This window comes from Cebus imitator, unplaced genomic scaffold (genome assembly GCF_001604975.1).
Source record: "Cebus imitator isolate Cc_AM_T3 unplaced genomic scaffold, Cebus_imitator-1.0 Scaffold84, whole genome shotgun sequence".
Classification (NCBI taxonomy): Eukaryota; Metazoa; Chordata; class Mammalia; order Primates; family Cebidae; genus Cebus; species Cebus imitator.
In genome coordinates, this window is record NW_016107399.1 from 4,323,699 (window position 1) to 4,349,324 (window position 25,626).

Below are 25,626 nucleotides of genomic sequence, written 5' to 3' on the forward strand. Positions count from 1 at the left end.
GGGCAACAGAGAGAGACAACGTCTCAAAAAAAAAAAAAAAAGAAAGAGGCTTATTGGACTTAAGATTTCTACGCCTGGAAGACCTCACAATCATGGCAAAAGGTGAAAGGTGTGTCTCACATGACAGCAGACAAGAGAAGAGAGCTTGTGCAGGGGAAAACTCCCATTTTAAAAACCATCAGATTGTCTGGGTGTGGTGGCTCACGCCTGTAATTTCAACCCTTTGGGAGGCCAAGGAGGGTGGATCACGAAGTCAGGAGTTCGAGACTAGTCTGAGCAACATGGTGAAACCCTGTCTCTACTAAAAATACAAAAAAATTAGCCGGGTATTGTGGCTTGTGCCTGTAAACCCACCTACTCAAGTGGCTGAGACAGGAGAATCGCTTGAACCTGCAAGGCGGAGGTTGTGAGCCGAGATTGCACCACTGCACTCCAGCCTGGCGACAGAGCAAGACTCTGTCTCAAAAAAACAACAAAAAAAATCAAATCTTGTGAGACGTATTCACTAACACGAGAACAGCATGGAAAAGACCTGCCCCTGTGATTCAGTTACCACCCACCGGGTCCCTCCCAAAACACGTGGCAATTCAAGATAAGATTTGGGTGGGGACACAGCCAAACCATGTCATATATATATTATATATATATGTATATATAATATTGTGTGTGTTTGTGTGTGGTTTAAAGTAACACATTTATTATCTGACTGTTCTGGAAGTTAGAAGTCTGAAATAAGGTGTACTGGGCTAGAATCAAAGTGTTGGCAGGTCTGTATTCCTTCTGGTCTTGCCATTTCCAACATCAAGAGGCTACTTGCACTCCTTGGAGCAAGTCCCCTTCCTTCATCTTCAAACACAGCAACATAGCATCTTCAGATCTCTTTCTTTTACTCTTTGACTTCTTTCATCATCTTGTCTCTTTCTCAGACTCTCACTCTCCTACCTTGTTTTGCTCAGTAAGACCCTTGTAATTGTATTGGACCTGTGTGGATAATTTAGGATAATCTCCTTATGTCACAATCCTTAATTCATCACATCTACAAAATCCCTTTTGCAATCTAAGGTAAAGTATTGGTAGGTTCTAACAAGTAGGATGTGGATATCTTTGGGCTACCATTATTCTGGTTACGATGATAACAGTAAACCTTTTAAGACAAAGGTTTTCCAAGTAAATTTTTTAAAAGTATAAAACACCTACCGAAAAGTGCTGGCATCATATATGTGTGCAACTTGGTTAATTTTCACAAAATAAAATATACATGCACTCAGCATCTAGAACAAGAAACAGCCCCCAATAGGTCCTTTTCTTCCCCATCAAAAGGGTTTACCGCTTTCTAGTCTCTTAAGAGCACAGGTTAGTTTGGGCTTTTTAAAGATTTTTTGAAAATAAAAATCATATTATGTGTTCTATTTTGTGTCTGACTTTTTTTCACACAGAAAGTTTGTGAGATTCATTTATGTTTCTGGGAATAGTAATGATTTGTTCATTATTAGTGATGATTTAGTACTTTAGGAATAGATAACAATTTAATCCCAGTTTATTGTTGGATATTTGCGTTGTTTCAAGAATTTGGCTAATATAAATAGTGCTGCCGTGAACATTCTAGTGCATGTTTTTACGTGCCCCATGAAGGCATTTATTTTTAGTGGAATTGCTGGGTTACAGGAGAGGTATTATGATCAGCTTTAGTAGATACTGATACATAGTTTTCCATTGTGATTGTACCATTTTATACTCCCATCAGCAATGTGTGATTGTTCTACTACTCCACATCCTCATCAACACTTGATATTATCAGTCTCTTTCATTTTGGTCATTCTGGTTGGTATACCTGTTTATCTTTGTGGTGGTAATTTATATTTCCTTGATGACTGAGTTGGAATACCTTTCATATATACAGTGTTTCAAACATAGGAACACTGGGTACAGAAAACCATGTGTGGCAGAGGCACCAGGAACTGGTTTCACAGAAGACAGTTTTTCCATGGACCTGGAGCGGGAATGGTTTTGGGTTTGAAACTGTTCTACCTCAGATTGCTAGGCATTACCTTCTCATAAGGAGTGTACAACCTAGATCCCTTACAGAAATAGTTCACAATAGGGTCCATGCTCCTATGAGAATCTAATGCCATCGCTGATCCTACAGGAGATGGAGCTTGTGTGGAAATGCTCGCTCACCCGCTGGTCGCTACCTGCTTTGCTGCCCAGTTCCTAACGCCATGGTCTAATACTGGTCTTTGGGACATAGGAGAGAGGAACTTATTGAGGTGGGATTTATAGAGACCCTCAGCCTACAATATTGTCATTGCCAAATTAGAAGCAGTTAAAGGCATATCTAAAATATTGTACTTCTTTTAAAAAGGTTTTTATTGTAGTAAAATACATATAAAGTTTGACATTTAAACTATTATTTTGAGAGTACTTTTTGTTGACATTAAGTATATTCAAATTATGTAACCATTATCACAATTAAAATTTTTTTGAGAGGTGAGTTATCCACTTAAATCATTTCAGCAACCTACAGTTTTCTTAAACATTACCAGAGAAGAAAATTTGCTTACATATTTATAGTAGAATTATAAATTCACATGGAGAAAACATAAAAACTAACCTTTGAATAGTTTAAACAAGTTACCTAGGGGAGAATCATTCTTCCCTAGCTGTTAGAAGTTTCTAATTTTAAATAGCTTTTTATCTGAAGTTAAGTTAATGCTAATCTTCAAAGTAATTAATCATATTAATTCAACAGTTACTTCTTATGTATTTCTATCTGTATTGTACCATTCTGAATCATAGTGTGGGTAAGTAATGAATAACTAAAATGCATGGTTTTTGTAATCTTAATCATTTTATGAAATAGTAGGACGGTTTTTCAGAGCCACCTGTTTAAATATTCAGTATGATTGTCTGCACTTTTCTTTTCATCTTCAGATTATGACTGTACCCAATGACCCTTACACTTTTCTCTCTTGTGGTGAAGATGGAACTGTTAGGTGGTTTGATACACGCATCAAAACTAGCTGCACAAAAGAAGATTGTAAAGATGTAAGAATTAAATTTTTATACAAATGATGCAGAAAAAGTTAAGGTTATAATTAAAATTGGACAGTAAGTTATGTGGATGGTAAGATTATGGGTGAATTTTTAAATTTTTATTTTGCTAAAATATTCAATAGGTGTATATTTTATAATCACAAGTTGAAAAATATCAAATGTTAATATTGAAGTTGGGGAACTTATATTTTAACTGTACGTTTAAAATATATTTATGAAAATGTGCATAATTGTTCGGTATATACATTCTGATGATATAAAAACCTGAAGAATTTATATCAGTATATCTCATTTACTCATGGAAACAACTTTGACTCACCAAAAAGCAGTTATAAAGGCCTGTGGTAGTTTATTGTCTTTTTTATTCTGTCTTTTAAACCAGTAATTATATGTTACCTTTTTTTAAAAGAAATAATAAGATACCAGCCAGCCGTGGTGGCTCGCACCTCTAATTCCAGCACTTTGGGATGTCGAGGTGGGTGGATCACGAGGTCAAGAGATTGAGACCATTCTGGCCAACACGGTGAAACCCCGTCTCAACAAAAAAGAATAAAATTAGCTGGCCATGGTGGCGTGTGCCTGTAGTCCCAGCTACTTGGGAGGCTGAGGCTGTAGAATCTGAGGCTGAAGAATTGCTTGAACCTGGGAGGTGGAAGTTGCAGTGAGCTAAGATAGTGCCACTGCACTCCAGCCTGGCAACAGAGCAAGACTCTGTCTCAATAATAATAATAATAAAATACCATGCTATCAACATGTTTGTTCAAATTTAGCTCACTACTCTAAAGATAATATCTCTAATATCAGCTTTTTATGCTTTAATGGTATTAAATTAAATTAATTAAGTTTTTTGAGACAAGGTCTCACTCTGTCATCTCAGGCTGGAGTGCAGTGGTGCAGTCCTAGCTCACTGCAGCCTCAACCTTCTGGGCTCAAGTAATCTTCCTGGCTTTAGCATCCCAAGTAGCTGGGACTGTGGGTGTGTGCCACTATGCCCAGCTAATTTTTTTTTTTTTTAATTTGTAGTAGAGATGAGGTCTTGCCATGTTGCCCACAGTGGTGGTCTCAAACTCCTGGGCTCAAGTGATCCTCCTGACTCGGCCTCCCAAAGTGCTGGAATTACAGGCGTGAGCCACCATGCTTGGCCTTTAATACTATTTTAAACTGATAAAAGCCCTAAGAAATCATTCAGTCTTTTGACCCCAGACAAGTAATTTCAAGTGTTTTTTCCTGGCATACATTAATTAGAGTACAGTAGCTTTTCCCTGGATCATTTTGAAGTAGTAAATAGAATAAGAAAGTACTATTTAAAATATATTTTTACTGAAAGTTACCAAAAAAAAAAACACACACAAAACCGGAATTACTGGTAATCAGGTTAAGTGCTTGCTAACTAAACCAGTTCCCATGGTTAACATGCTCTATGGTAAAAAGATTATTTTATAAATTTGAAACAGAGAAGTAAAAGAAAACAAAAAGTAGAAATTTAAAAACTTTTAGGCCAAGTGCAGTGGCTCACACCTGTAATCCCAGCACTTTGAGAGGCCAAGCTGGGCGGATCACAAGGTCAGGAACTTGAGACTAGCCTGGTCAACATAGTGAAACCCCATCTCTACTAAAAATACAAAAAGTTAGCCAGGCGTGGGGGCAGGCGTCTATAATCCTGGCTACTTGGGAGGGGCTGAGGCAGGATAATTGCTTGATTCTGAGAGGCGGAGGTTGCAGTGAGCTGAGATCACACCACAGCACTCCAGCCTGGGCGACAGTGCAAGACTCCGTCTCAGACAAAACAAAACTTTTAAACATACACTTTAATTAGGTTTTTTTGGTAAATATTTGTGTGTGTGTGTGTGTGTGTGTGTGTGTGTGTGTGTGTGTGCAAATAGGGAAGCATTGAACTAAACTCAGAAGTAAATTTAAATATCAGGTTATTAGGCGTATTTGATATACCTGTTCCTTAGAGTAAGTGGTGCGTATTATAAAGTGTTATTGCAAACTCTGTTGAACTATTTTAGTATTCAGTGTAGTAAGATTTGGTTGTGCTTTTCTATACAAAAACCGGATGAAAATAAGAAAACAAGTCTAATAAGAAGTGAAAGTACTCTTTCCTTAATACAACTTTTCCTTTATGTTTATATAAAAGTGGATAGAGGCATAAAGAAAAACTGGTAACTAGAATAATTCTTAATTACTAAAAACTTAGAATTATGAAAGGCATTTGGTTAATAAATTTTATGTAATGAGAGTAATGTTCTAAGATTAGTTATTAAATAAAGTTTAACATTGAATTGACTTAAAAACATTACCGGGAAGAATGAAGAGTGAGAGTCATAAGAGAAAACAGCATGGAATCAACGGAGTGCCTTAAGGATATATATTTGGGGTACTAGCTCTTACATTTTCTAATTCTTCTATAGAGCTAAGTAATGACATCATAGTAAGACCTGTTTTTTGCAGGGTTTATATTTATGTGTGTACTTTATTTTTGAGCTGGTTAAGGAGAAAGGTTTTTTAAGTAAAGTGTAAAATATAAACATTAGTTAATTTTTTGTTAAAATTTAATAGCAGTGATTACAATTAAAGTATTATGAATAAGCCTGAGCAACATAGTGAGATCTTCTTTGTACAAAACTTTTTTTAAAAATTAGCCTGGTGTGGTGGTGTGTACCTGTAGTCCAGCCACTTGGGAGGCTGAAACAGGAGGATCACTTGACCTCAAGAGTTTGAGGTTACAGTGAGCTGTGATCACACTACTGTAAGCCTGGGCAGCAGACAAGACATGTCTCAAAAAGAATAAAAAAAGAATACTATATAAATAATCAATAGTTAGATCATAGTATGATGATTTGTCATAGGTAGATTATAACCCCATCTTTACTGTCAAGTGTACCAATAATAGCAGGCATTTCTAATGGTACTAATGACTTAGTGATATATAGGTAATTATGAATTTTTTACATTTCTAAAGATGTTTTTTATGAGTATGAGAATATTTAACAGGCATTTCTGAGCAATAATTCAAATTGTATTATAACATTCTATGGAATGTAGCTAGTTTTGAAAAAGAGTTAATTGTGGTTACATAAATATGAGTTTCTTGAATTATTACCAGCTTTTTGTAGCTGGTGCTGATCTAGCATAATTACTCAGTGTTTTCAGTCTTATATTTGAAAGTAATTTTTTTTCCTTTTTAGAATGTATTTTTTGAATACTGATCATTTTAAAATTTGTATTTTGATCAAGTTTACTGTTTCCATATATTTTTTCTTATTTTGATTGGTTTATAAGGAAAGTATGTAGTATTGTAGTAGAAATAATCAATTTTGGATTTGTGTGGCAGACTATAAAGAAAAAGAGTATCTTCCGTAGAAATATTGATTGAGTATATTTATTTTGATTTCAACATAGGCTGAATACAATAGAAATAATTTCTTGTAGAAATCTGAAAAAAAGTTAAAGCCATATTGTTTTTCTGGTCATTGTCATTCTTGACTGAATTAGGAGTTCTGAGAATGGTAATTTTCTTCTAATTACAAATGAGAAAATGTTTTAAATATAATTTCATCTTTGCTGTATAACTGTGTAATTGGTATTATGTTATCTTTTGTAGGATATTTTAATTAACTGTCGACGTGCTGCCACATCTGTAGCTATTTGCCCACCAATACCTTATTACCTTGCTGTTGGTTGTTCTGATAGCTCAGTACGAATATATGATCGGCGAATGCTGGGCACAAGAGCTACAGGTAAGAAGATAATATTAGAGAAAATATAGGACTGTCGGTACAAAGAGTAAATCTTTATGACATTTTCAATTTTAAAATTTTAGTTTGTTATAAAATTTCAGAGAATAGTATTTGTTTAATATGAATTATTATAAAAAACATTTCACCATGTTTAGGTGAAGCTCTTTGGGATGATACTTTTGCACTTTAACTTTAAAAAGTTGTAACATTTGATGTTTTTAGTTTGGCAGGACTGCCATAACAAATGACCACAAACTGGGTATCTTAAAGCAACAGAAATTTATTTTCTTACATTTTTCGAGGCTTAATGTCTGACATCAGGATGTCTTATGATTGGTTTCTACTGGAAGCTCTGTTCCATGCCTGTCTCCTAGCTTGTGGTTGCTGCCAATCCTTGGCATCTCCTTGGTATAGATGAATCACTCTAATCTCTGCCCGTCTTTACATGGCATTCTCCCCATGTGTGTCTGCATTCATATTTTCCTCTTAGGGCACTAGTCATATTGAATTTGGACCCACCCCTAATCTAGTTAGGGTGAGGTGGGCCCTAATCCAGTATGACCTCATTGTAACTAATTACATCTGTAACGGTCGCATTCTGAGGTTCTGTGTAGACATGAATTTTGAGGGGACATGAATTTTGGGAGGACTCTGCTATTTTTCAATCAAGAGAATAATGGTAAACATGGTAGAGAGAAAATTTAGAATGCTGACTTGGGTATGTATTATGTGTAACATATATGTATTCCTGCTTACCTGAAAATGCTGTTAATAATGCTTCAGTACTGAATTTGAATCTAATATAAACCAGTGCTCTTTCCCTTTACTCAATGTAGGATCAAAGTACTTCCAGAATAACCAATTGGAAGTCAACTTCCATTCACATTTTCTCAGTAAAGGAAGGCCAAGATTACACACACACACATCAAAGGCACATTCATATATTCACGTGTTTCATATTGTTAAAAATAAAGGTGGACTTGGGCAGAAACCAACAATGTCAGTGAAGATGGACATAGATTATTGAGATGGGAATACCAGATGAGATCTTTCTTTTTTGAACTGTAATAGCTTTAATTTGTATTGCTACATTAAGTCACATATCTAGTAATAACTGAGGAGTCCAGTCTATTTGGATATGTACATTTAGGGGAAACAGTAGTAATATAATATCAAATCATAGGCTTAATTATTATTTCTCAACAGATGGACACAGTTGACATTTTGAGCACAATATTGTGCAAGGTTATATAGCTTTGTGGGATTCTTAGAATTTAGCATTTCTGGGCCCCCAGGGCACAAAGTGCCAGATGTACTCCTCCGTGTCATATTGCATTGAAGACTACCAGAGTTAGTTAAAATTGGAGTAGTGTTTTTACTCTGTCCTATGTAAGAGAGAAATTTCATGGCAATCAGAAATTTTTTATAAGAGTAGAAATTATATCATCTTAAGGATATTATACTAGTTTCTGTAGTATGCTTATGAGTATCAGCTTTTTGTAAAAATTTATTATCTTAATTTACGGGAGATGACTTTTGGAAGATGACTTCGTTTGACTATATTTATAAATCATAGTTTACTTGATTAACTCATTTGAACAAAGCATATGTAATCTGGAATTCTAGACAATCATGAATTTTTTTTTTGTAGAGATGTTATCTTTATACCGTATTTTTTGTTTTGTTACAAAATCTTACTACAGAGAAAGAACATGATGGCTTTTATTTATGTTGTTACATTAAGCCACATATGTAATAATTCAGATTAAGAGTTTTAAAAAATGTTTTTCCTTAAAACATTATTAATTTTAAGTAACTTCTTGTTTCTTATTTAGGGAATTATGCAGGTCGAGGGACTACTGGAATGGTTGCCCGTTTTATTCCTTCCCATCTTAATAATAAGTCCTGCAGGGTGACATCTCTGTGTTATAGTGAAGATGGTCAAGAGATTCTCGTTAGTTACTCTTCAGATTACATATATCTTTTTGACCCGAAAGATGATACAGCACGAGAACTTAAAACTCCTTCTGCAGAAGAGAGAAGAGAAGAGGTAGGTTTACTCAAAACCATGTCCTTTATTCAATTCAGAAAATAATTCAGTGACTCCTGGGGCCTAAAGACCAAAAAAAAAAAAATAGCATTAATTTTCAAGGCACTTACAATTTAGAAAACAAAAAACATGAGACATACTTGAAAGAACAGAAGCTAGTAAATTATCAGTTATTACTAATTATAATTAGTAGTTACTAATAATTACTAATTCTAGTTAGTAATTAGTTACTACTAATAATTACTAATTACAAAAATAATATTTTTTGTAATTTGTATTATAATTAGTAATAACTAATAATTTAATAGCCTCTATCCTTAATAATATGTTAGTAATAATTTACTAATTTATTTATTATTGGTATTCTAAATACTGTTTCTAAAGCATTATCCCTAGTAGTGAATTATTAGATAATAAGATTTAGTTGTGCTTTTCTAAACAAAAACCCCATGAAACTAAGAAAACAGTCTGACAAGAAGTGAAAGTACTCTCCCCTTAATACAACTTTTCTTATCCCTAATAGTGAATTCTTAGGGATAAGGCTTTAGAAAAAAGCATTGTGAATTATTTTTAAAGAGAATATACTTGATAGCAAAATGTTTATCTTAATTTTATAGATGCACAGCAGCAGGAAGAAAGATCAACAGTTCTAACACTTACAGAAAGGCAATTAAAATAATAGAAAATATGATGATAAACTTCCAAGAGACTAAATGTTTATATCCATGGATCAACAGAATTTTACCTATTACCATTTACTCTTTGTAGAGAGACAGCAATCCCCTTTTCTCCCAGTTGTGCCTCTTTCACAGTTATGTGCTAGTGATATATAACATTATCCCCAGGTATATTTTACAAAATAAATTTGTGGGAAAAAGGTAAGTTAAAGTAGTTGTATATATTGAAAAGTAGGTGAATGAATTGAATTACTTTCACAAAATGACTATAAAATAATGAATTTATTATCTATAAAAGGGGAAAAGTAGAAATAATGTATCCTTGACAGTACACTGCTGTAGGAAAATGTTTAACCTGTTAAGCTTCCTTCCTTAATATGTTTTTCACTTTGACTTTTTTATATTATAAGGTCCTATGTTTATTCACTCTGCACCTTGGCTTGTAAATGTCTTCTGAAATTAACCGTTGATTTTTATTTTCGGTGACTTTTTTGTATTGGCTCAATGCCTATTAATGAATACATTTTAAAGGTTACTAATGAATAACAGTGATTTTGGAATTCCTATGAGATACTAAATTCATTCCTCATAATTTCAGGTGTAGAAGGCTATAAAATTAGAAAAAAATCAGGATTACTTTATAAATATACTTTGAGATTTTATCATAGCAGTGTGTTTATTTGAATTAGGAAATTGATGAAGAAGGATATGTTGGCTAATAATATGATTTTTGAGTTTATTGCTCTGGTTGAAAACATGAAATCTGCTCTGTCATTTTGTTACTGCCATGTAAATTTCCCCTTAAGATATGTGGGTAAATAAAGTTACAGTCAAACTGTGATTGTTACATAATGAAAAAGTTGGAAGCCCATAGACATTTTAAGTGGGCCAGCTAGTTTTGATACCATGGAATACTTAGCCAAAAGATATTTATAGAATCAGAGTTAATGAGGCTGAGTCATGCACATTTGTTTTTTTCTTTTCTTTCTTTCTTTATTTTTATTCCGGGAGCCTTTTCCTTGGTCTTATTTGTTGCATTAATTAAATTAAGAAAAATAATGCTGAAAGTGGATTTAAATTACGCTTGTTGGCCGGACACAGTGGCTCATGCCTGTAACCCCGGCAGTTTGGGAGGCCAAGGTGGGTGGATCACTTGAGGTCAGGAGTTTGAGACCAGCCTGGCAAACATGGTGAAACCCCATCTCTACTAAAAATACAAAAATTAGCCGGGCATGGTGGCGGGCGCCTGTAATCCCAGCTACTCGGGAGGTTGAGGCAGTAGAATTGCTTGAACCCAGGAGAAGGAGGTTGCAGTGAGCCGAGATCCCGCCATTGTACTCCAGCCTGGGTGACAAAAGCAAAACTCCATNTTTTGAAGAAAGAGAGAAGAAAGAAAGAGAAAGAATAAAAAAAAAAGAAAATGAAAAGAAAAAGAATGAAGGAAAGGAAGAAAGAGGAACAGGAAGAGAGAGAGAACAGGGGTGTTGCCTTATTGCCCAAAAATTTTAAAAATGCTTATTATAACAAACCAATTCAGAGGTATACATAGAGGAAATTAATAGTCTGTCTCATTTGTAATTCTAACACATTTTCTTTTGATGTTTTATACCAAAAATGTTGATGATAGTATTCAGACAACTCAACTCACCAAATATTTATTGGGTACCTACTATACACCAAGTCCTCTACTAAACTTTGGAAAATCAGGGATGACCAGACAAAGACATGACCTCTTGCCCAAGGAAATCACAGCTTAGTGGAAGTAGAGATACAAGTAAATAAATGTGTAAAACTTAATATAGAATTATGTATATAAGGATTATGTTCTGTGTAAGTAGAACAAAGTAGGGAATAATTGATTTGGAATATTTAGAAAGACTGAGAAGGTTTTAAAGCATGAATAAAAGTTTATTGTATGATTTTTGTCTTAAATCATACAATTAAATCAACATTTCCATAATATTTTTGTATTTTCTCTATTTGTTGAGACCTTTCTATTTCCTTACCACCTCTAATAATTTCTCTTTTATTTTTTCCCCTTCTTTCTTTAGTTCATTCTTTTGTCTTACTCAATATTTTTGTACTTCCTGTTTTCCCTTATTTTTATATCCTTCTTTTTTTCTATCATCTTTTCTTATTTTTGACAGTTTATCACCTGCCCCACTCCGTTATTGGGCTTCTTTGTTAAATTCATTCTCTCATTTTCTTCTGGTCCCCATAGCTTGTACCTAAAAATATATTCCAGGTCTGACTACTGCTTATCACCCTAGCTACATTACCACCCACATCCAAGCTATCAGCACCTCTGGCATGACCTGTCCCTCTTTATACTTTATTTGGGTGGTTTTCTAACCAGTCTTCCTGCTTTCACTTCTACAGCCCTGTAGCTACATAGCATTCAAAGTCATCCTTAGAAACGTAAATCAAATCATGCCACGCTTCTCATTAAGATTCCAAGTGGCTCCCTATCTCACTTAAAGCAAAACCGAAGTCCTTATGGTGGCTTCAAGATCTTATATTATCTGGTCCTAATTATCCCTTCTACTCTTCTTTATTCTTCTTTAACCACATCTGCTTACTTAGTAACTCAGACAGGCCAAGCATTACGTACTCTGTTTCAGGATTTTTGCATTTACTGTGCCTGAAATGCTCTTCCCTGGATACCTGGATTTTTTCTTCCCTTTGTATTTCAGGTCTTTGATTATGTAACCTTGGTGAAACCCCACTTCACCATCCTATTTAAAATCACAGCCTTTAACTGATACTATCTATCTCCTTTTCTGCTTTATTTCTCTACATAACAGTAACTTCCTTTGTATATTTTGCTTTTTTATTTCATGTATTGTTTGCTCCATTGGGCTATAAATTCTGTGACATTGGGATTTTTTTGTGTGTGTGTTTTGTGCATTGTTCTTTTCCAATACCTGTAATAATAACTGACGTATAAAAAGTGCTCAAAAAAAGAAAAAAATTGGGTGAATGAATGTTATGCCATTTTCAGTATTTTTGACTAGGTTATTTCATGTACTCAGAAAGTCAAACTTGGGATTGTTTTTAATTTGAAGATTTTATTCTAGAAATAATTGCTGAGGTTATAAAACTAGTTCTTTACCTATGTAATATAAAAATTCCTTTCTCTTGAAACCATGCAGCAGGATTCTATTGTATTGTTCTAAGTATAGTTTATATAAAGGGTGAAGCCCTCTCCTTCTGGGGATGATTAGTTGTTTGAAAATTTGGACAGCTGCCACACCAAGCTTTCTTTGTTCTGGTTATTCCCTGTCACACACTTATGTCTTCCTGTGTAGATTTTACTATTCTCAGTTGCCTTTAGCTGTACTTACACATAATATGGAATTTGTGGGGAATTTTTTTTTCTGTCTCCTTTGCTGAGGATGCAAAGTTTTTTTCTATTCTTATTATGAGGTATGGTTTCCAGGATACATAAAAAAATTCACAGTTGAGCATCACCAAGTTTTATCAAAACTTGCATAATTTTCAGAAAAAAAAATCAATGAATGCTGTTTTTAAAAAATAAATAAAAATAAAAAGAGTGACCTACAGAGTGGGAGAAAATGTTTTGCAGATCATGTGTCTGGTTAGAGTTTAGTATGCAGAATATATGGGGAACACTTACAAACAACAATAGAAAGACAAATATCCAAATTTAAAAATAGGTAAAGGGTTTGACTATACAGTGCTTTTTTTTTTTCCCAGAGAAGGCATATAATATAAATGGCAATAGTATGTAAGGAGATACTCAACATTATTAGCCCTCAGGGAAATGTAAATCACAACCACAGTGAGTTATCCCTTCATACCCACTAGGATGACTAAAATAAAGAAGACAATAACAAGTGTTGACTAGCATGTGCAGAAATTGGAACCCTCAAAAATTAGAGTTATTAGATGACCCATACTTCCCCTCCTAGATATGTAGGCTTATCTTGGAGATATAGCAAGTTTGGTTATAGACCACTGCAATAAAGTGAATATTGCAGTAAAACAAGTCACACACATTATTTGGTTTCCCAGTGCATGTAAAAGTTATGTTTATACTGTACTATAGTCTATTAAGTATGCAATAGCATTATGTCTTAAAAATCAATGTATATACCTTAATTTAAAATTACTTCATTGCTAAAAAGTTCTAACTATCATCTGAGCCTCAGTAAGTTGTATTCTTTTTGCTGGTGGAGGGGCTTGCCTTGATATTGAGCACTGCTGACTGATCAGAGAGGTGGTTGCTGAAGGTTGGGGCTGTGACAGTTTCTTGAAATAAGATATCAGTGAAACTTGCTACATCAATAGACTCTTCCTTTCATAAAAGATGGCTTTGTAGCTTGCAATACTGTTTGATAGCATCTTACCCACAATAGAACTTCTTTCCAAATTGGAGTCAATCCTCTCAAACCCTGCTGCCGCTTTATCAACTAAGTTACTGTAGTATTCTATAATAGATCCTTTGCTGTCATTTCAACAGTGTTCACAGCATCTTCACTAGGAGTTACTTCTATAGATGAGCAAAGAAAGCGGTTTCCACCTCAAGAAACCACTTTCTTTGCTCATCCATAAGGAGCAACTCCTTATCTGTTCAAGTTTTATCACGAGAGTGCAACAGTTTAGTCACACCATCAGTCCCTACTTATAATTCTAGTTCTTTTGTTGTTTTCACCTCATCTGCAGTGACTTTCTCTACTGAAGTCTTCTAACCCTCAAAGTCATCCATTAGGGTTGGAATTAACTTTTTCCAAACTCCTTTTAATGTTGTTATTTTAACCTCCTGTGAATCACAAATGTTCTTAATAAGGCATCAATAATGATGAATCCTTTCTAGGTTTTCAGTTGACTTTTATTTATTTATTTATTTATTTATTTATTTTGAGACAGAGTTTTGCTCTTGTTGCCCAGGCTGGAGTGCAATGGCACGATGTCAGCTCACCACAACCTCCGCCTCCCGGGTTCAAGCAATTCTCCTGCCCCAGCCTCTCGAGTAGCTGGGTTTACAGGCATGCGCCACCACGCCCAACTAATTTTGTATTTTTAGTAGAGATGGGGTTTCTCCGTGTTGGTCAGGCTTGTCTTGAACTCCTGACTTCATGATCCGCCCACCTCGGCTTCCCAAAGTGCTGGGATTACAGGTGTGAGCTATTGCGCCTGGCCATTCAATTGACTTTTCACAGATCCATGAGAGTAATCAGTATCTATGGCAGCCATGGCCTTACAAAATGTATTTCTTAAATAAGACCTAAAAGTTGAAATTACTTTTTGATCCATGGGATGCAATGAAGGCATTCATCTCCTTGTACATCTCCATCAGAGCCCTTGGATAACCAAGTGCATTGTCAATGCCCAGCAATATTTTGAAAGGAATCTTTTTTTTCTGAGCAGTAGGTCTCAATAGTGGGCTTCAAATAGTCAGTAAAACATACTGTAAAGAGATAAGCTGTTACCCAGGCTTTGTTGTTCCATTTTTAGAGCAGAGTCAATTAAACATAATTCTTAAGGGCCTTAGGATTTTCAGAATGGTAAATGAGCATTAGCTTATACTTAATGTCACCACTATGTAAGCCCCTAACAAGAGAACCAGCATGTCCTTTGAAGCTTTGAAGCCAGGCATTGACTTCTCTCTAGCTGGGAAAGTCCTAAGTGGCATCTGCTTCTAATAGAAGGTGATTTTATCTGCATTGGAAATCTGTTGTTTAGTGTAGCCACTTTGATCAATCATCTTAGCTATATCTTCTGGATAACTTGCTGCAGCTTCCACATCAGGACTTGATGTTTGCCTTTTACTTTTATGTTAGAGAGAGAGCTTCTTTCCTTAAACTGTTAGTTTTAGACTTTTATTCTGCAGATTCCTTACCTCTCTCAGTTTTCATAGCATTAAAGAGAGTTAGGACCTTGCTCTGGGTTTTCGCTGTCTTATCATTCATATGTCCACTGGAGTAGCACTTTTCTAAAAGTTTCTTCCAGAACATTTCCTTTGCATTTACAACTTTGCTGTTTGGTGCAAGAGGCCTAGCTTTTGGCCTGTCTTGGCTTTCAACATGCTTTCCTCACTAAGCATAATCATTTCTAGCTTTTGATTTAAAGTGAAAGGCATATTACTCTTCCTTTCACTTGAACACTTAGAGGCCATTGTAGTGTTATTAACTGGCCTAATTTCAATATTGTTGTATCTCAGGGAATTGGAAGGCTCAAGGAGAGGGAGAGAGATGGGGAAACAGCTGGTGAGTGGAGCAATCATAACACACATAACATTTGTCAGTGAAGTTCGGAGTCTTATATGGATGTGGTTTGTGGCTCCCCAAAGCAATTAAAATAGTAAGATCAAAGATCTCTGATCACAGATCACCATAATAGGCAGAATAATAATGAAAAAGTTTGAAATACAAGAATTACCCAAATGTGACACAGACATAAAATGAGCACACGCTGTTGGAAAAATAGCACCAATAGTCTTATTCAGTGCAGTGTTGCCACAAACACTGAATTTGTGAAAAAAACCACAGAATCTTTGGAATTCAATAAAGCAAAGTACAATAAAATGAGGTACTATGTTTCAATTATCTTGGGTAATTCTCCTGTATACCCAGGAGAATTGAAACATGTTCCTACAAAAACTCGTACATATGCTCAATTCAGCATTATTCATAATAGCCAATAAGTAGAATAAATTTATTCATCAACCAGTTGTTGAATAAACAGAATAGAGTATCTTGCTAAAGTGGGGTATTATTCAGTCATAAAAAAGTGAAGTACTGATGCCTACTACAATATGAATAAACCTTGAAAACATAATGCTAAGTGAAAGAAACCAAACACAAAAGGCCATATATTATATGATATTATTTATATGAAATGTTTAGAACAGGCATATCCACAGAGACAGAAAGTAGATTAGTGGTTGCCAAGAGCTGAGCAGAGAGATGAGTGGGGAGTGGCTGATTACAGTTTGTTTCTGGGATGATGAAAACAGTCTGGAATTATATAATGATGATGGATGTACCACTTTGTAAATATACACTACTGAATTATATAATTTAAAATTATGAATGTAATGTTATGTGAATTATATTTCAATACAAAAATGTTTAAAATGGACTAGATGTGGCGGCTTATGCCTGTAATCCCAACATTTTGGGAGGCCGAGGTGGTAGGATTGCTTGAGACCACGAATTCAAGACCAACCTGGACAACATAGCTAGATTCCATCTCTAAAAAAAGAAATTAAAAGCTTAGCTGGTTTTGGTGGCACATGGACCAACTACTCAAGAAGTTGATGCTAGAGATCATATTAGCTTTGGAGTTTGAGGTTATAGTGAACTAGGATGGGACCACTGCAATCCAGCCTGGACAAGAGAGTGAGACCCTGCCTGAGGAAAAAAAAAAGTTAAAAATGTAAATATTAAAGGGAATGATCAAGAATGGTAGGCACCGTAAACATGTCAGATAAGCTCTGAAAGATGCCATTTGAGTTGGCAATTATTATTGATCATATTATTGAGCCTTTTTATAATTGATCAGTGAACTTGGTAATTGATCATTCACTGGTGACTGGTGGGAATGAAGTTAGTGGAAAGATGGGAAATCAGTGGAAAGATGGACTACAGTGGATTGAAGAAGGAGTAGTAGATTGCATATAGAATTTGCTCAAGAAGCTTGAGTAAAGTGATAGCAAGAGAAAGGATTGTAGCTGGAAAATGGGTTTTATGAAGTTGAAATATTGTTTTGTTTCTTAAAAGTGATAAGAACCTTTAGCATGTTGGGACAGAGAACCAGGAGAGAGAAAATGGATATGGGTGTAGAAAAGAGAGAATAATTGATCAAACAAGATACTCGAGGGGTTGAAGGAATGAAATAAAAATCACAGATGGAGAAATTAGGCTTAAATAGAATAAATGATACATCCTTCAAGAAAGGTTGGAATAAGTTAGAAGTTGTAGATGTAGATTTAATTTGTAGAATTCAGCTAAAGAAAATGATGTCATTTTCATTTACTCTGAAGTAGAACGAAAAATTCTTAGAGGGCAAGAATGAGAGCAGCATGATGGAATAGATAACTTGAGGCAAGTCATAAAGGGTTGGAATAGATTTTATTTGGGAACTGAAGAGTAAATTCTCAATAATAAGTAAAAATAATGATGACTCCCATTGTTTGTTAGGTATGTGGGTAATTTACCTAGACTATATTTATCATCACAATAGAAAACCAAGGCTCAAGATGGTTAAAAATATCTTCCTTTTGTCAGTTGGAAGGTGATACAGGTGAGATTAGAAATCACATTTACATGATTTCAAAGTTGCGTTGAGACTCTTTAGATTGAAAATATTAGATAGAGGCTGTCAACATCAGTGGATATTTATCCTCAGAACGAGTGCTTCAAAAGACTGATGTGGCTTACACCAGTGCCTTTTATATTTTCATCTAGATCTAATTTGCATGCTCAAGAAAGTAGTGAGATAGAAATAAATAGGCATAAAGTATGCTTTAAGAGTTGAGAATAGATGAGTTTTAGATTTACATAGAATTTACCTGTCCTTTTCTTTTAGTTACGACAACCACCAGTTAAGCGTTTGAGACTTCGTGGTGATTGGTCAGATACTGGACCCAGAGCAAGGCCTGAGAGCGAACGAGAACGAGATGGTAACTGTACTTTGGTCAGCTTTTCTTTGTATGTGGTATTTTAAAATTAATGTTTTAACTTCTAGTTTTAATATTAAAACTGATGTTAAATAAAATTAATATTAATAAATCATAAAATTAATATTTTTACTTCACTATTATAAGTGATGCTGTAATGAACATTCTTGTACATATATGTTAGTATACTTATGCAAATATATCTTAGGATAAATTCTTAGAAGTGGAATGGCTGAGTCACTGGATAAGTACCTTTTAATTTTGATAGCTATCAAATTACTCTCCAAAAAAGATGTGCTAATTTACATTCCCACTGAAAGTATAACAATGCCCATTGCCCTATAGTACATTGGGTGTTGTCAGACTTCTCAATTTTTGCCTTTCTATTAGATATCAAGAGAAATGAAAACTCAACCTGAGGGTTTTATAATAGCACATAAAATGTTCAAGTGCCTTTGATAAGCATAAGAAACTACCCTGGGAGCTTTAAGATAACACACTTGAAAACTATGAATTATAATTCTATAGAATTATATTTTATTAAATTGGTCTGTAACCAAAATCTTACTATAATGTCTTCTGAAATGTCTTTTATGATCAAAAGCATATTCCCCAATATATGAGCTACATTTTAAAAAGGCAGTAAAGTGTAAAAGAAACTCTGATTTTACAGAAAATGTAAGAACTGATTTTCATTTCAAATTATAAGACTGTAGAATAGAGTTGTCACATTTTAAATTTGGCATTATATTTGAAAATGCCCTTAGAAAAACTTGTTTATTTGAAAGAGGAAAAAGAGTGAAGGAGAAGACGAAATACTTTCTGGTTCCAGCTAATTTTAAATATCTAGAATTTGCTTATAGTAAATGATGATGAAAATAAGTTTAAGGAAACTTCATGCAAAAACATAAGGCTATTTTATGTCTGTACTTGATTATAATGCTTTAGAGAGAGGGAAAATCTTTCTTTTAATCTATTAAACTTAGAATTCATAAGCCCTTCTTGGCTGGGCACTCTTAAAACTAAAAATATAGGTTGAGGTAGGAGGTGGGAGGTTTAGAGGTACCTAAGAATAGACAAAGATGAAGGGGAGATGAGCCCTGTTCTCAAGGAACTTTACCGTACAGATGGAGAGTCACTCATATAAACAATTACTGTAACATGTGATGAAAGCTCTAATAGATTTATATACATTCATACAATTTATTTAGGAAATTTGATTTTTTTAAAAAATGCTTTTATTTTAAAGCCCTTCAAATCTAGGTTTTTGTATTAATGAAAGATTCTGACTTATTATTAAATTCACTGATAAGACCTATATTGTAATAGGAGAGCAGAGTCCCAATGTGTCATTGATGCAGAGAATGTCTGATATGTTATCAAGATGGTTCGAAGAAGCAAGTGAGGTTGCACAAAGCAATAGAGGTCGAGGAAGATCTCGATCCAGAGGTAATTTTTCATATTAATTAAAGTCATCAGAAAGCTGGCAAAAACTACTTATTGAAGCCGTTTGACTTATATCATCTAAATTACACCATGTTTTACATCTGTAGTAATCACAAGATTCTTATTGTATTGTGTGAAGTAGTAGAGAATAAAAGGTATTGGATATAATTTGTTCCTCCTCTTGCCACTAGACCTAGTGTGTGTCTTTTGCTTTTCTCAAAGTAAAAGAATCTGAGATTCCCCATTTTAAGCCTTTTTTTAATGCATTCTGAGAATGGAAATATGAAAAATTCTGTGTGTAAATAAGTTTTATGTAATTGGAAAGATTGATTGTTTTAACAAGAATATGTCGTAGATCAATTTTTACCCCTTTTGACTGGCCTATTTTGTCAAATGGGGTAAATCACCAGTGGTTATTATTACTGAAATTATATATATGTTTGTGCGTGCAAATAGAAATGTGTTTTCTGAACACATCAGAGTTGTTGGTTTTAGAAAATATTTAAAATTTGAATTTGCATTAACGTGTATTTTGAAGGTGGAGCAAGTCAATCAGATATTTCAACTCTTCCTACGGTCCCATCAAGTCCTGATTTGGAAGTGAGTGAAACGGCAATGGAAGTAGATACTCCAGCTGAACAATTTCTTCAACCTTCTACATCCTCTACAGTGTCAGCTCAGGCTCATTCGACATCATCTCCCACAGAAAGCCCTCATTCTACTTCTTTGCTATCTTCTCCAGACAGTGAACAAAGGCAGTCTGCTGAGGCATCTGGACACCACACACATCATCAGTCTGGTGAGGATATTCCTCTCTAAGTATGCTGTGGTTCATCTAATGGTTTTTGATAATGAAAACTTCTTTACTGGCTGTTTTGAAAGATACTAAATCACATCAACTTCTTGTTGGAATAAATGATCAAAATGACGTGTAGTATATGGATGTGTAACTTAAACACAAAAATTAAGTGTGTCTTACTTGCATGAATTTTAACAAATAGTAGAAATCTTCAGTTTATATAAAACAATTCTTTTAAAAGTGCAGGTACCAAAAGATAGTGTTCTGACATAGTTTAATGCACCTGACTTAAATATTATTTTACAGATCCTCATAGACCAAAATATCTTTCTAGATGTATTTGGTTTTATGTCTATATTAAAGTGATTGTGAAAATATCAGTATTAGTTTCATTTTGCTTATATTATTGATTATTTTCCCTCAAATAATGCAGTACTTTTAGTATACACTCTCTCGTGGATTTGATAATGGTCTTTGTCAACAACATATAATTTATCAAAAGAATTATTTCTCCAGTATTTACCTGAAAAAGAATTATTTTACCAAATGCATATCTTCTTGGTACTTGATGCTAGTGGAAAAAACCTCTACATTCTATTAAAATACTATTTTCTTCTCAGTATTTTAAGTCCTCTTGGTCAACTTTTTCCCCCTAACTATGGAATGTACTAGTATTTATAATAGTAATTTTCAACAAATGAATCTACAATTTACTCGGTACTTTATATACATGTAATTATAAAAACCAATAAGATATTTATTTATTGTTTTCTTTGGTTCTTCTAAGGAAGAATTTTACTCAATGTAGAGCCAGAATTATTAGCAACTAGAAATATAGCTGGCAGGCCTAAGCTGAAACCCATAAAAAAATTTCTAACAGCTTAGCTGCCAAGCTGTCACTTTATTCTTACATCTCTGGCAACTGATACCAGATTACCAAATATGGGATGTTTTAATTTAAGCACTCTTTTATCAGTATATACCACTTTTAGTAATTCATTTTCAGTTTCTATGGGAATAAAAGCCAGAGTCAATTACATAACTGTTAACACTGTGTACGTTTTATCCATAATAATAAGCTAAAGCTGAGCTACAGAATCAAGGTTTTCACACTGTTGACATAGCATTTTAATTTATGAGAAAATAAGATATTTTGGAAGATTTGGGAATTTAGGGCAGAAGTAGTTAAAAGTTTGTTTTTCAGAACAGGTAAAATTGAGAAAAGCAAGAATTTTTAAAGTGATAGCATTTTTGGAAATATTCTTGAACATTTTGATAAATTATAAGTTTTTAGGAAAACTTAGCAAGAAGACTCTAGCTTACGTTCAGGTTCCACCGAATCTTAACCAATTCTAGTTGTTTCTTAAACATGTTTATGAGTAAAATATTTGGAACTTTATTTTTTAAAGCTATTTAATGCATTTTAATACTGCATTTCAAATTGCTGAATTTCTTTCAGTAATTAATGTAAGTATTAAATGTGATAATCATTTGAATTATTGAAGAGGAAAAGTATTTTTGGTGATCATGTGATGACTGTTGAAACAGTACTTTTACTCATAAATTATTTATAGAAAGTAAGGAAATTTTTTTTTTTGAGACGGAGTTTAACTCATTACCCAGGCTGGAGTGCAATGGCGCAATCTCGGCTCACCGCAACCTCCGCCTCCTGGGTTCAGGCAATTCTGCCTCAGCCTCCTGAGTAGCTGGGACTACAGGCACGCACCACCATGCCCAGCTAATTTTTTGTAGTTTTAGTAGAGACGGGGTTTCACCATGTTGACCAGCATGGTCTCGATCTCTTGACCTCGTGATCCACCCACCTCGGCCTCCCAAAGTGCTGGGATTACAGGCATGAGCCACCGCGCCTGACCAATAAGGAAATATTTTTAACTAGGAGATTATTGAGAGAATTTTGGTGGACTAAGCTATAGATAATTAGAGTATTTCCATGTTAGCAAGGCAATTATCACTACTGAGAAAAATGATTTGGTATTAGATTTAACATCTAAAGGTTTTGTCTGTAATTGTTATGATAAGAGCTTTTTCATTATTCTGGAGTTCAGCATTTCAGCAGTAAGCTGAAATGTTTTTATTTTTGTTTTTTCTCCAATCTCTTTTGCATTTGCCATAGCCTAAGTACAAATATTTTTGTGAATATTGGGAATTGTCCATTGGATGAATATAGTATATGGGAATGTCAGCTTATGACCATGATTTCTATTATTTCCCTGCATAGAGATAGAGAAAATGATAAAGTATGCTTCTGTCTATACTTGCCTTGCTGTGGATACATTTTTATTTAAATATTTATGCCTTTCTTTTACATGTCCTGTGTCATTTTTACTGGTATCAAAGAAAGGGACAATGGGAATATGAAAATTTGCTAGGCTCTATCTCTGGTTGAACCTAATTGTCTGCCTTCTCTTAGCCTACAGAGGAATCCCTGAAGGATAGAGAAGAAAATTATGACCACAAATTTCAATGGGTGCTCAACACTGCGTCAGAGCAGTCCCTTTCAATACTGATGTTCTCCAGCTGTACGAAATGATTATTTTACGCCTTCATGTCTTTCAAACTTTAACACTCCCCTTTCTTTATCCCTTCCCCACTTCCAGCTTCTAACCTTTCATTCATAGTGAAAAGAAAAGCACTCATTTTCCTACTATCAATAATTTCCCAGCTTTCCAACATCTGTACTCACATTGTGATAGAAGCAGAAACACATTTAGGGATGTGTCTGCTCCTATCAAAAGCTAGCCGGTGTAGTTGCCATCCCTTTCCAGCTTCTCAAAGTCTTTGCCCCTTCTTGTGCATTACCATTGCCTTTTTTTTTTTTTTTCTGAGTTGTTTCTTTTGGCCTCAACATGCTTTTATTATCTTCTTTAAAAATTTTCTCTTAATTATCTCACATTCTCCTTCAGCTATTGCCTTATTTTTCTACTGCTTTCATAATGAGTCCTCAGAAGAGTTGTTCATATATGCTATCTCCATTTTCTTGCCCTCCTTCATTTATTTATTAACCAAGCCCAATCTGCTTTTCAATTCTCTTTTCCTCTAAAACTTTTAATCCAAGTCACCAGTGACATTTACCGGTTTAGAGGATATTTCTCTGTTAGTACCTCACTAGATTTTTCAGCCGGGTTGCTTTTAACATAGACTGTCACTCCTTTCTTGAAACACTTTCTTTTCTTGGCATCTATGTTATCATATTTGCCTGTTGACTCTTAATAATTTTGGTGGGTTTCAGTAACTGTTGTTCGTGTTTCTTGTTCTATCTCCTTCTGAATATTATAAATGAACCCCTTAGTTCTGGCTCTCTTCTCTTCTATATATACACTCTTTCTCTGGGTGATTGTGTCAGTTCCCTACAGCATTTAATATCTCCTGTAGATTGATGACTCACAAATATATATCAACAATCTGATCTACCCCAAGTTCTAGACTCTTGTGTCTGACTGCGGTTTTGATACTATTTTTTTTTGTTATTGTTGTACATCTTTTTTATTTTTTTCTTTTTTTTGATATAGAATCTAGGTCTTATGCCCAAGCTGGAATGCAGTGATGCAGTCTCGGGTTACTGCAGCCTCTGCCTCCTGGCTTCAAGTGATTCTCCTGCCTCAGCCTCACAAGTAGCTGGGATTACAGGTGCCTGCCACCACACATAGCTAATTTTTGTATGTTTAGTAAAGATGAGGTTTCACCATGTTGGTCAGGCTGGTCTTGAACTCCTCATGTCAAGCAATTCACCCACCGTGGCCTCTCAAAATGCTGGGATTACAGGTGTGAGACACTACACCTGGCTTATTGTACATCTTAAATTTACATGTTCAAACTAAAACTTAATGCAGCCTCCCACCCTTCCTGTTTCCTAATTGGTTCCCTCTTGGTCCATTTGCTCATTTTAATAACCTGTGAGTTATTCTTGATTCCTTCTTTTCCCTCAAGTCCCATGCCAATTCACCAAGTTCTTTTGCTCCTGCTTCTAAACTATGTCCTACTTCTTTTCATCTCACCATCATTTCTTGTCTCCTAATTGACCTCCCTGGACCTATTGTTGTTTCATTATAATGTATTCTCCATGCAGGAGCCAGAATGAGTATTTTAAAATGTTAAGTCAGATTATATAACTTTGCTGTTTAAATCCCCTCAGAGGCTCTTAATTGCATTTAGAAATACAACTACAAAAGAAAAAAAATTAAACTCCTTACTGTGGACCTATAAGAACTTATATGGCCTGCCCTTCCCTATCTCTCTAGCCTCATCTCATACCATTTTCTCAGTACCCGATCATTGCTACGCTAGATGTACTGGTTTCTTTCAGTTAATGTGCAAAATTCTTTTCTGCCTCTTTCTTTGCTCTTAGTGTTGTTCTCAGTACACCTTGGAAGCCCTTGTCCTGGCTTATCACTTGGCCAACTTCCTTTTCCTTGGGTCTCAACTCAAATGCCATATAAGACAGGTGTTTCATAACTCCCCTAGGTAAAGTCCTCTTCCCTTTTTCTTCTTGCTGAGATTGTATTCTCTTTTATATAATCCTGTTTATTTTCTGAAAAGCACTTACAAAAATTTATATATTTTTTCACTTTTGATTGATTTGTTTATGAGATTTCTTTTACTAGAATAAGATCTCATAAAGACAGGATATTGTCTCTGACTATGCAACATTTTTCCCTAACAATATTTACCCTGTAAAGATATGATTAAAAGTATAATGAGATATTTTGCTATCTTTAAGCTGATATAGACTAGGTGGGATATATTTAGCTATATTTTAGTCTTCGGATTGTACTTTTAGTCTCACTCATTTACTCTGGTTGTGTCCACTGGGTTTCCAAAATTTGGTAACACCTGGAAGAGAGATGCTGTGATTAGATATCCAATCATTTATCATTTTGGATCCATTGTTTGCCTTTGACTGTCTAGACCACATAGGACCGAGTAGATAATTTTTCTTAGACAATATTTTAAGGTAACTTAAGAAATACTTTTAAAAAATCATGTGGTCATATATATAAATGAGTGAAAAGGACAAACAGAAATATGAGTATGAAAATTATATGCAAAATGAATGCCCCGAAGAATAGTAAATCTAGAGGGGTCACAGTGTTGGCTTTGGAGTTTTGTAGCTTAATTAGGAAGATAAGTATACTGAATTGGAATTTAAAATCAGTTGATAGATTCTTTTTTTTTTTTCTTTACCCTTTGTATTC

General features: G+C 34.5%; 1 protein-coding gene across 15 annotated transcripts in view; it reads left to right on the plus strand.

Annotated features, from left to right (window-relative positions):
• The window catches only part of DCAF6 (DDB1 and CUL4 associated factor 6), a 141,396-nt gene that overhangs the window by 50,567 nt on the left and 65,203 nt on the right, over positions 1 to 25,626 (plus strand). For all 15 annotated transcript variants that reach the window (XM_037740495.1, XM_037740496.1, XM_017534164.2 and 12 more), the window contains 6 exons: positions 2,932 to 3,045; positions 6,662 to 6,797; positions 8,633 to 8,847; positions 18,078 to 18,171; positions 19,498 to 19,617; positions 20,153 to 20,413. In XM_037740495.1, coding sequence (XP_037596423.1) covers positions 2,932 to 3,045; positions 6,662 to 6,797; positions 8,633 to 8,847; positions 18,078 to 18,171; positions 19,498 to 19,617; positions 20,153 to 20,413 — 940 coding nt within the window. The remainder of the gene's footprint in view (positions 1 to 2,931; positions 3,046 to 6,661; positions 6,798 to 8,632; positions 8,848 to 18,077; positions 18,172 to 19,497; positions 19,618 to 20,152; positions 20,414 to 25,626) is intronic.